Source organism: Neovison vison, chromosome 8 (assembly GCF_020171115.1).
Source record: "Neovison vison isolate M4711 chromosome 8, ASM_NN_V1, whole genome shotgun sequence".
Classification (NCBI taxonomy): domain Eukaryota; kingdom Metazoa; phylum Chordata; class Mammalia; order Carnivora; family Mustelidae; genus Neogale; species Neogale vison.
The window spans coordinates 93,521,543-93,534,730 of NC_058098.1; the positions used below are offsets into that span (position 1 = coordinate 93,521,543).

The 13,188-nt window shown below is 37.3% G+C and overlaps 1 protein-coding gene across 3 annotated transcripts in view; it reads right to left on the reverse strand.

Annotated features, from left to right (window-relative positions):
- Positions 1–13,188, reverse strand: part of EXOC6B (exocyst complex component 6B) — a 625,057-nt gene that overhangs the window by 525,531 nt on the left and 86,338 nt on the right. For all 3 annotated transcript variants that reach the window (XM_044261370.1, XM_044261369.1, XM_044261368.1), the window contains exons 3-5: positions 6,153–6,200; positions 3,706–3,796; positions 3,549–3,594 (exon numbers count right to left, since the gene is read on the reverse strand). In XM_044261370.1, the coding sequence (XP_044117305.1) occupies positions 3,549–3,594; positions 3,706–3,796; positions 6,153–6,200 (185 nt within the window). The remainder of the gene's footprint in view (positions 1–3,548; positions 3,595–3,705; positions 3,797–6,152; positions 6,201–13,188) is intronic.

A 13,188-nucleotide genomic window follows, 5' to 3' on the forward strand; every position in this document is an offset into this window, starting at 1 on the left:
TTTTTTTTTTTAAAGATTTTATTTATTTATTTGACAGAGAGAGATCACAAGTAGGCAGAGAGGCAGGCAGAGGGGGGGGGGAAGCAGGCTCCCTGCTGAGCAGAGAGCCCGATGCGGGACTTGATCCCAGGACCCTGAGATCATGACCTGAGCCGAAGGCAGCGGCTTAACCCACTGAGCCACCCAGGCGCCCCAGAAGAATGTCTTTATTGTAGAAAATGACACCAAAGTATTTGGGGATGACAGGGCATCACATCAGCAACTTACTTTCTAAGGGTTCAGAAAAACACATAGCTAAGTTTTATTTATGAGAATGTTTAAAAATAAAACTTTTTAAAGACCACAAGATAAGTGATGACAAAATTTACAACTACTATATAACAAAAAGTACTAACTTTACAAAGTTAATAGATAAGCCATGCATTGAAAGCAAGTATTTGCACAATATTCCTAGTAAGAGGAAAAGGTATTCAAAGTATCTAATGAATCCTTATAAATGAACAAGAACAACAAACAACCTAAGAAAAAAATGGACAAAATATATAAAAGAAAATCCAAATGTCCAAAAACCAGTATTACTAGTAATTGAAGAAGTGAAATCATAGAACAATTATCTGTCATTTCACAACTGTCAGACTGAGACCAAAAAGTCTCACAATACAGATGCTACCTAGAGGTAGAGTAACAGACCTCCACAAAACGCCAGTGGGAGTCTAAATTGATAGGCTTGAATTCACTTTGGAGAATAATGCCAAGTCGAATACAGGAATGAATGCATGGATATCCTTTCTTTGATCCAGCTGATCTCCTTCTAGGTATAAACCCTAGGCCAGCAGAACTGGCACTACCTGGGAGTTTGGTAGAAAATGAAGAATGCCAGGAATGAGCCCAGACCTCCCAATCAGAAGCTACATTTATTTTTTTTTAAGATTTATTTTTATTTGACACAGAGAGGCAGCAAGTGAAAGAACACAAGCAGGGGGAGGGGAAGAGGGAGAAGCAGGCTTCCCGCTGAGCAGGGAGTCTGATGCAATGCGGGGTTGGATCACAGGACCTTGGGATCACAACCTGAGCTGAAGGCAGACACCTAAAGACTGAGCCACCTAGCCTCCCCAGAATCTACATTTAACAAATCCCCACGTAATTTGTATATACAGCAACATTTGAAAAGCACTGTTGTTAAGAAACTTTGAATGTGTGAAGAGTATTTACTGAACCTCTGCACAGGAAACAACTGGAAACACATCAAATGTCTTTCACGGTATCAGTGAGAACAGTTATCCTACAGTAACAACAATCCCAAAAGTCTCAGTGTCTTAAAGATTTAAAACTTACTCATATTATATACATTCATAACATGTTGGCAGGAAAGTTCTGTTCATTAGAATTACTCAGGGATTCAACCAACATCTTGAAAGTTACCATTTCTCATAACCAAGGGAAAACAGAACTCTGGAGGGACTTGGGCTAGAAATTAACTTCTAAGCCCAAAAGTAATATTCATCACTTCTGTTCACGTCTTATCAGCCATCTTATCAATTCACATTTTATCAGTCACACAGCCCAAGGGAGCCCAGGAAATATAATCCTACTATGAGACAGAAGAAGGTTGAGCTAGAAATAACTGGTGGACAGCACTTATGATAACCACTAGAAATGAGAGCAGAAATGTGAATTATTCACCTAATGGACTATTATAAAGGATTAAGGTAAGTGAACTAGTTCTATACACATAAGGAAAATAAACTCTTTACTAGTATGTAAGCCCCATAAGAGTAGATATTTTTGTCTGTATCCCCAAGAACAATGCCCAGCATATAGTAAGTACTCCATTCATCTTTGTTGAATGAGTGAATCTCAAAAATGCAAGGACTGAGAACCATTCATGTAAATGTTTTTAAAAATACAATACAATATATGATTTGTAGACATTAAAAACATGGACTAGAAAGACACCATATTTATGATACTGGTTTCCTTACAGGAGTAGGGAAAGAAATATAGCTGAGGAAAGGGACTTAAGTTTTATCTGTAGTTTTTTTTTTAAAATGTCTATCTTTACCTCTCTCTGTCCATACATGTTTACCTATTTTCATATATATTTACATACATATGAATCGAAACTGGAGAACTATTAATATCTTAATTCAGAGAACTCGGTACACAGTTGTTGTTTTTTTTCACTGTAAACTTCTGTAATTCTAGAACTTCACTAAAAGGTTATCAGGGAAATAATACTATTCATATCTCACTGAACAGAACTTTTTATACTGTCCTACCTATGTTCTTGTATGTGAACACATCCTCTTGGGGAAAAGAAGGGAGTCTAAGAAATTCAAAAAATTTTGATGCTTCATGCTTTAGGCTTTAAAATTCTTGAAAATTTAAAGCTTTTATTCACAATATTTCTATTGTTATTTCAATATCACATTTCAATTCTATACTTTTTTCCTCAAAACCTAGGTAAAAATCAACATTCCAGAAAGGTCTATCTTGTTTATCACAGCTTCACACACCCCGTCATACTGCAGTACACTCCACGGTAGAGAGAGTGGGATGCTTACTCTAGCTTGGGAAGAGGAGTGAAAGAGTCACTACATTCTTTCCTGCAAAATAAATCCAGAGGAAACCAACACACAGGAGAGTAATCCTCTAAACTTAATCTTGACTTTGCCCCCTGTGATGATTAACTTCATGTGTCAACTTAACTAGGTCATGGTACTCAAATATTTGGTCAATTATTATCTGGATATTTCTATGAAGGTATTTTTTTAGATGAAACTCTTGATACTTAATCAGTAGACTAGAGTGAGTAAGATTACTCTCCATAACTGAGGGGGGCTTCACTTAATCTATTGAAGACCTTAACAGAAAAAAGACTGACTCCTCCAGGAAGAAGGAATTCTCCCAGCATACCATCTTCAAACTCAGGGTACAATATTTATTCTTCCCTGACACCTATCCTACCACCTTATTCTGCAGATTTTGGACTTGCCAGCCCCTGTAACCATGTGAACCGATTCCCCAAGATCAATAAACCAGTTAATCTCTCTCGCGTGCGTGCGCGTGCTCTCTCTCTCTCTATATATATACACACACACACACACACACACACACACACACACACAAACACACATACTCTACTGATTCTGTTTCAGTGAAGAACCCAGACTAATTCATCCCTATATCAGAACCAGTAACTATTTTTTTTACTACAATACTAAACCAAAGCATGTTACTCAAATCAACTATCACTAAAAGTTATGTTTTACCCCGAAAGACCAGGTCTTCTAAAAACCAAACTACAAGTAGTGGGTTTGTTTGTTTGTTTGTTTTTTAATTAAACATAATACATGACAAAATATATTAGCATACCATACTAGCATGTAAATAAGTCTCAGGATGAATCAGCAGATATATAAAAGGGTAGAAAAGATATTATATGGACTTTATTATTTCATGGTAGGTTATGCTAAATATGGACCTTAAAACTATCCTAATTAACAGAAATTCAAGATAAGATGTTCAATAAAAAAAAAAAATCTTACCTTTTAGTTTTCATCTGGTCCCTCAGTTTACTATACATCTCCAGGACTTGAAAGAAAAGGGAAAAAAGAGCACACAAGCGTTATTTAGAGAAAGTGAGAAACTTACTAAAGCTAAAGGAACTGCATCAAGAACTCTAATCCATTTCCAGTTCCTCACCTGGAAGACACAGCATTAACTTATCAACAGTGGCTGAAATATTTCTCTGTTGTAGTCGACACTGCTTCAGCTCTTCCATTGCTATTACCAGCTTGGCAAGAGGGAAAAAAAAAACAAATTATGCCAGTAGCTGTAAATAAAAAGCTTTCAGTCACATTTTTCCACCCTGTGTTCAATTCATCAGAAAATCCCAGACAGTTTCATAGAAAGACCTGCCAACTGAACTAAGAAACTGCCCTTCTCAACTAGTAAAACATTCCTGCGTGGTTGCCCATTTTCTCCCCAATATATATATATATATATATATATATACTATACTGGAAAAGGCTAGCTGAAATGAAATCCTCAAATCCAGGAGCTATTCAGAAGAAAAGAAAAAATTTGCAGATTTTCTCCAAACTTTACTCAGACTCTTCAACATTTATGGTTTCATCAAATCTTCTGAGAAGACCCTATGCTTCTTTCATTAATGCTAGACTCAAGGGAAACGATCCTCCGTATATAGCTTCAGTTGAGTCTTAAAAATTATCTTCAACTAAATCTCTATTTTAACAAATAAACCACACGCTTAGAAGTTACGGCTTTTCCAAGAGTTCCAGTTTAGTGAAAAGTAATTCATTTTCCTTCCCATAGCTGTTTTAAAGGCTTCCATCTGAAGTCGTACCACAGTATAACTGGAAGAAAATGCATTCCACGTAATTTCAAATATGTGAGACAAACTTTCAAAAAGCAATAATCTACATAAGCTTCTTGTAGTATTCATCCCAAACCTACACCTAAACACATTATCTACCGGGATTCCATGAAAAAAGAGCAAAAGAAAACTGCTCTAAGTCACTGATAAAACAATCAAAAGCTAATCTTAAAAATTATTAAAATTAAACATTAAATAATTACTAGTTGGTAAAAAAAGGTACATGATACAGAGAACAGTAATGGACTGCAAGTCAGAAAACTTGGGTTTTAGTCCCAGCCTTGCCAATTACTATGAAACTGTTAGCAAATCATCTGTTTCAGCTTCCTCACCAATAACCAGTGATAATACCTGACCTGACTCTGTGACAGGCCTGTCAAGAGGATCAAGTGAAAAAAAGGTATAAAAAATCTTGTAAACTGCGATGGTTTAAATGGTGATTGTATCAATTAACAGAATTACTGATTCACTTTTTTAACAGATATTTATGGAGCACCCACTTTGGGCCAGTCACTGTTTAGGCAGGTAGAGGGAATATGACAATGAATAAAACAAAACTTCCTGACTTCATGGAGCTTAATTTCTAATGGCAGGAGACAGACAAAAAACAAACATACAACTAAAAACACACAATCGTAGAGCATGATAGGTGCAGTGGAGAAAAATAAAGGAAGAAAAGTAAAAAGAACACATGGGTGAAAGTAAGTCTGCAATTTCAAATAAAAGAACTCATTAAGGAGGGAACATCTGAGCAAAGTCTGAAGTGGGAGAATATTGGTGAAAGAGCATTCCAGACAGAGGGAAGAGCACTGGTTGTATTATGACTACTTATGATTTAATGACAGAGTGAAGAGTTGGTGGGAATGCAAACTGGTGCAGCCACTATGGAAAACAGTGTGGAGGGTCTCCAAAAAATTAAAAATAGAGCTATCTTATGACCCAGAAATTGCACTACTGGGCATTTACCCCAAAGAAACAGATGTAGTGAAAAGAAGGGCCATCTGTACCCCTACGTTCATAGCAGCAAACCACAATCGCCAAACTGTGCAAAGAGCCAAGATGCCCTTCAACAGACAAATGGATAAAGAAGATGTGGTCCATATACACAATGGGATATTACTCAGCCATCAGAAAGGATGAATACCCAACATTTGTATCAACATGGATGGGACTAGAGGAGATTATGCTAAGTGAAATAAGTCAAGCAGAGAAAGTCAATTATCATAAAAAATGGTTTCACTTATTTGTGGAACATAAGGAATAGCATGGAGGACATTAGGAGAAGAAAGGGGGAAATGAAGGGGGGCAATTGGAGTGGGAAATGAACCATGAGAGACTATGAACTCTGGGAAACAAACTGAGGGTGTCAGAGGGGAGTGGGATGGGCAAATGGGTCCACCTGGTGATAGGTATTAAGGAGGGCACGGATTGCACGGAGCACTGGGTATTTTACACAAAAATGAATCATGGAACACTACATCAAAAACAAATGATACTGTATGGTGACTACCATAACACAATTTTTTAAAAAAAGAAAAAAAAACACAGTGAAGAAATCTACAACTTCCCTCACCAAGTTTTCTAGTGGCTATATTCATATAATTCAGAAAAACATTAGGGGAAGCAACAATTAATGTCCAAGATCCTCCAACAAACTCCCGACGGTCTTACAAGCCACTATATCAAGAATGCAGTCATCAAAAGAGAATAACAGGAAACAGAAAAGATTTTTTCAAAAGGTAAATGGCCTTACTTCCTTTCCCTCATGTTGCAGTTTTCTATTAGTATCCGTCACTTGATTCTGTGGAGAAAAGACAATTTAAATTCATAAAAAACAAACATTTAGACAACTGTTAGGTAAGATCACATTTTAAGTGAAAAGACTAAACTCAGTTACTCAGATAGTTTTGGTTCTCCAACACATCTTGGTTTAATGGCATTCTCTCAGGTCTAAATTATATCAACTTTTCTACTAATGTTTTCTACCGCATGATTTTTGAACAACAAAAAGAAAAATTTAGTGAATGATGTATTCGGCTTAGAATATTCCAAACTAAGATACAACAGCAACTAAAGATCACACTTTAATTTTGGAAAGAAAGGAGAAAAAAATGGAAAAAATAACCCAAAGAATCTCACCATCTCCATTATGTGTACAAAGAAAAAATTTTGTCATGGATACTATTCCTCAACTCACCACTGTATTATTGGAAACCTTGGGTATAAACTGAAGTTTTTAACTCATGCCAAATCTTCCCTATTTATTATCCTAATTTTAGAAAACATTTTATCTTGGGGCACCTGGGTGGCTCAGTTGGTCAAGCATCTGACTTTGGCTCAGGTCATGATCACAGGGTCCTGGGATGGAACCCCAACTGAGGCTCCCCCAACAGGGACCCTGCTTCTCCCTCTCCTACCCCACCCCCCTGCTTATTCTCTCTCTGTGTGTCAAATAAATACTAAACTAAATCTTTAAAAATTTTTATTTTAATTTTTTTGGATCATTAATTCTTAACAGTTCCTAATATTTCCACTTTCCCATTTTTCTAAATTAATCTCTCCATCAGATACCCAAAACTATGTAAACAGCCTTAAAATTTATCTAGAGTTTGTAATATAAAGGAACTAGTACAAAGTTTTTTGATATCCACTTTCAGATACTCGACTGATATAAAAAAATTAAGTACACAGAACAGTAATTTCCTGAGCAGCTCAGATATTATCAAAACATGAGCAATATTAACTTCTAAAGCTTACTTTAATAGAGTCTTTCTACCCTTCCACCAATAATTGCCATTCCTTACACTTTGAAGGCATTCCCTTAGCCCAGTGTTTCCTATTATGTCCCTTAGCACACAAAGAAATGCTGGTTAATAGGTACTCTGCACATGCACACAGAGGTGCACACCTGCGCGCGCGCACACACACACACACCCCAAATATGTATGGAATAGTCCACTCAACAGGTTAGTTTATTCAGGACTTCTTTTTTTTTTTCCTTAAAGATTTTACTTATTTGACAGACAGATCACATGTAGGCAGAGAAGCAGGCAGAGAGAGAGGAGGAAGCAGGCTCCCTGCTGAGCAGAGAGCCCAATGCAGGGCTCAATCCCAGGACCCTGGGATCATGACCTGAGCCAAAGGCAGAGGCTTTAATCCACTGAGCCACCCAAGCACCCCTATTCAGGACTTCTTGAAGCCTTTAATATTCTACGTGTTCAATGCCCAATAGGGGATATCATGACAGAATGTTTCCAGACTTTTTTTTAACATAATACCCTCTTATTAAGGATCATCTTAAGAAACCAGTTTTTCAGGAACACATGTCTGAAAACTTTGCCCTAAACTACATACTACACCTGGACTACCGTTTTCAGAGCCAATTATCATGTGCACCTCCTTCCACAGACAAAACAAAACCCAACCTTCTCCAGAAAGTCTTTATAAAGTAACAGAAAGAGAAGAAACCCTCAAATTCCCTCTTTACTATTTATTTAATAGCACAACATGTGAAACACATGGTATTAGACAGCTAATTGAGTATAAAGGAAGAGTGTGACATAGCTCAAATGCCGACCTAAGACAACATCAACAGAAGCACTGTCTAAAGCAGAGGTCAGGAAACTTTTTGCAAAGGGCTAAGTAGATAACCTCTTTTGTGACCATTCCACTCTGCCACTGTAGCAAAAATGCAGCTAGAAACAAACTGCAGGTGAATGGGCATTGCTGCATTCCAATAAAACTTCATTAATAAAAAAACACGAGACAAGCTGAATTTGGCCTGCAAGATACAGGTTGCTGATCCTTGGTCTAGAATAAGTGCAATGGTAAGGCTACTAGACCACAATGTGAGAGTTGCATTCAGATGTCATGTTTCAGGAAGGCCACTGACAAACTGAAACACAATTAGATGCGAGTATGTTTGGAGAAGGACCCAAAGCCACACAAATGGAAAATAAAGGATATCTTAGCCCAAAGAAGGAGGAAATATTCATTTGGAGACACTACACTCACTATACCTAGACACTATACACTGTACACCACACCTAAGTAATAGCTGTCCATCAAATATCTAAGCACTATTAGAAGAAAGATGCTGTCTAAAAATAGTGCTTATTACTTAAACTAATAAATGGATGTTACTAGAACACAGGATTAATATCAGCTTATTAGAAGAAAAAGCTTTTAAGTAATGTGAATAAAAATGGGGTGGCATGCCTTGAAATAATGTACTGCTATCTCCCCCTTCAGAGTGTTTATTCAAGAATAATTAGTTGTTTAGGGGTGCCTGGGTGGCTCTGGGTTAAGCCTCTGCCTTCAGCTTGCGTCATGATCCCAGAGTCCTGGGATAGAGCCCAGCATCCAGCTCTCTGCTCAGCAGGGAGCCTGCTTACCGCTCTCTCTGCCTGCCTCTCTTCCTACTTGTGATCTCTGTCTGTCAAATAAATTTTTAAAATCTTAAAAAAAAAAGAAGAAGAATCAGTTGTTTAATACTAAACTAGAGAGCTCATAAAATTCAACCTTCCATAAATACTACTAAATTCAAAATCAGTGTCTACTTTATTTACCTTACAAAAGACACCACATCTAATTTTTTTTTCCCTCAAACTCATTGTGAGAACATTTTACATTGCAACCAGTAAAAAAAGTATAGGGCACGCGTGCATGTGTGTACACACACATACCCGAACACACACACACACATACACACACACACACCCCCGAAACAAACTTCTCAAGAAAGTGTTCATCCTCACTACATGTAATACACTTTATTGCTTTCCATTCTGTTCTGTTCTATCTTTTTCAATTTTTATTAAAAATACTGACTATGGCCCACCAATTTGACCTTGTGCAAACAATGGCTCTAAAACACTCCATAGGAGCCTAACAAATGCCTCTAACAAGAAGATAATTACCACTTCATTAGTATTTTAAAATAAAAATGAAAAGAAAGTATATTGCCTATCTAGCTTGCTACTTCTCTTGATGCAGAAAAAATAATATGGACAGAAATAATATACATACTATGAATCAAAAGAAATAGCAGGCATCCTAGAGAGTGTAGTTTCTTTTCCTTGTTATGTTAAAATAGTACTGACAGTAGTTAATACTCAACCTTTTGCATTTTCTAAACTCTTTAATACAGCTCAAGAATCCCTAATTTTCATAGCTTCCTAACCCAGGCTGAATTCTCCCCTCCCACCCCCTTACCCCCACTCTAGGGTGTGCTGCTAAACTTTATTCCCTCACGTTTCAGAGGAGATGAGCGGGAGCCTGCAGCAAACACCCAGAACTGGTAGCCTCCCTGTTATGCTTTCTCTCAGGGGCAACCTGAGTAATTTGAAGGAATCTGCAACTTGAAACAGATTGGAGGAAGGAAGAGGAGACGAGCACCAACCAGCATGGGATTCCAGCAACTGGTGAGCATTATATGGGCAATGTCCAGTGACAGTACGCCAAGAAGGAACTCTACCACGTGACTACTTCGGTAACCAGAGACAGGGCTTTGGATCTCCTGTCATGGACAGGGGGCCCAGGGAGCAGAGGGAGAAGTCTGGAATACACACATCCAAGGAACACAGAAAAGAACAGCTTGAGGGGAGAATGGAAAGCTGGGATGGCTGCGTGAGGACAAACAGCATACACGGCTCCCGGAAGGAGCCCCCTACCTTTGCTTTCAAACATTTCAGATGCTTTTGTCCATCTGAAGCCTCAATTGTCCATTTCAGGCCCCCCCCAAATTCAGCACTTTTTATTTAAAATATAATCAAATTGTTCATACTTTTTAACAGCTTTATACATTAAGAAAACATTTCTAATACTTTCTCATGTAAGATATCCTTCTAAAATAAACCGTATTTTATTATTCTTTTCAATGAATGTATCATGATCTACTTTACTCATCTTCTACTAAATGACTTTAGGGACATTTTAAAGTTTTACCCATTACAGGGCAGAGGGAGGGAAAAATAAATAAAATAAAATAAAATAAAATAAAGACTTTATACATTAAAAAAATCATATGAATACCCATACACATGCATCTATAGTCTCAGAATAAGTCTTAGGGCACTGTGGGTGGCTTAGCCAGCCACCTCTTAGTTTCAGCTTGGGTCATGAACTTAGTGTTGAGAAATCAAGCCCCACACTGGGCTCTGTGCTCAGTGCAGAGTCTGCCTCAGATTCTCTCTGTCCTCCACTGTTTGCCCCTTCCCCAACTCCTGTGGGCAAAAAACAAAATAAATAAAATCTTAAAAAAAAAAAAAAAAAGAGTAAGTCTTCAAAACAATGTGGAGTTTTAAGTATTCCTAAATAAAATTGCCCTCTTCAAAGGCTATAACAATCTACACTCCAACCAGGCATACCCTGGTTGACTAGTATCACATCTCTAATCTTAAATATCATTTTTCTCATCTCTATCATTTTATTAGGCAGCATTTTACCACACTTCCATTCCTTTAATTTTATAAATTGTAGAGTTCCCTTGTATTTCTTCTTACATACACTGTATATTAATATATATTTCTGTTTCCTATTAGAATGTTCATATTTTTCCTTTTAATTTATATAATTTTTTCTATGTTACAGGTATTAGTCATTTCGGCAAATGTATCTTTAAATAGTTTTTATTTATTATTTATATTTAATCTTTACCTTATATGTAGAAAAGATTCTTTCATTTTAATGTCATATCTATCAACTTTTTTCTTTCTGGCTTTAGGAATTTGTTTAGAAATGTATTCCTCACTCCCAAAATCATACAAACATTCATCTGTACTTCCTATTAGTTCCTGGATGGTTTTGCATTTTACACTTAACTGTTTCATCCATCTGAGATTAATGTTGGTATACTGAATGAAAAGCAGGTTAAATTTAATTTCAACTATAGTAGTTAAGCATTAAACAGTAATAACAAATCAGAAGAATCATTACTTTGGGAGGAAAGGGTAAAGGGAGCAAGTAAGGATACAAAAGAGAGATTTAATTGTGCTGGCAATAATATACTTCTTAAGAATGTTGGACAGTTGTTGTACAGCTCCATAAACTCTTATTTGGAACCTTGGGACCCACTGTGTTTAGACTTCAGAAATTTGGAGATTTTGTAAACATGATACAGTACATACTGTATATTACATAACACCCCTACCCAACGGACAGTAGGACAGGATCCTGCAATCAAACACATTAATATTTGTGCAGCAAAAGATTAAATTTTACATTAAGTAAAACATATTAAGAAGCTTGATAGCTTCATGCAGGTTAGGTTTTACAGTCAGATTAGCTCTTTTTTTAAGAGTTTATTTATTTATAAATCTTTTTTTTAAGATTTTATTTATTTATTTGACAGACAGAGATCACAAGTAGGCAGAGAGGCAGGCAGAGAGAGAGGAGGAAGCAGGCTCCCCGCTGAGCAGAGAGCCCGATGCGGGACTCGATCCCAGGACCCTGAGATCATGACCTGAGCCAAAGGCAGTGGCCTAACCCACTGAGTCACTAAATCTTTTTTTCAAGATTTTATTTATTTAATAGGGAGAGAGAGACAGTAAGAGAGGGAACACAAGCAGGAGGAGTGGGAGAGGGAGAAGCAGGCTTCCCACTGGGCAGGGAGCCTGATGCAGGGCTTGATCCTAGGACCTTGCAATCACGACCTGAGCCGAAGGCAGACGCTTAATGACTGAGCCACCCAGATGCCCCAAGAGTTTATTTACTTAATTTAGAGACTGGGAAGCGGGAGAGGGAGAGGGAGAGAGAATCCCAAGCAGACTCTGCTCGGAGCACAGAGGCCAACACAAAGCTCAATCTCACAACTCCAAGATGATGACCTGAGCTGAAAGTGAGAGTCAGACCAACTGAGCCACCTCAAATTAGCTTTTAAATCACTGTAGCTTTAAATAACCCACTTTCCCTCTCAATAAAATCAGTTCTTTACTTTTCTTACCAATGTATTCTTTTTTATGAATTTTATACTCACTATGAAGTTCACCCCATGCCCCAGGAAAATTCTTTTGGGATTTTAATCTGAATTCCAATAGGAGAAGGAGGAGGAAGAGGAGAAGAAGAAAAAGAAAGAAAGAGAGAGAGTGGGAGAAAGAAAGAAAGAAAGAAAGAGGAAGAGAAAAAAGAAAAAAGGGGGGAGGGAAAGAGTAGGGGAGGTAAAACATGGGACGGAAGGAGGGAGGGAGAAAGGGAGGAAGGAATGAATTAGAGCCATAAGGACCAGAAACAAAGAAAAAAGTTGTTGTTACTTATAGAGCATATGAGTGTTTACATAGAAAACTCAAAAGATGTCCACACAAAACTTATTAGAAATAACAGAAGAGTTTAGTGAAGCTATCAAATTTAAGATCAATAAGAAAAGTCAATTATCTAAGATAAGAGAAAAGACCAATATGGCTGGTCTCCTTCCTGAATTCGAATCTGTCATATCAAGAAAGAATTTCCATGCTTTGGTAGAAGATATCCCCCAACTACCACTCATTTGTTTTCCTGTGGCCTTGGTTGCTCTGCTGCAAAGACTTCTACAACCGTGTCATGCCCTACAACCCTGTCATCCTACAATGATGCTTTTATCTGGCAAGGAAGTACATGGATGACATGAAGAATCAACTGGGTTTCTATTTGAAATGAACAGTTACTGATTCTGTTGCTGGTTCTCATCCACATGCAGTCATCCAAAATAAAATTTAACTTAGAAGAGTATTCTTTTTAGCTAAAATAATCCCAATTATCTATGTTTTAGTACAAATTCCTTCCTTAGTTTCTTTACTACAAACATACAACTCCCT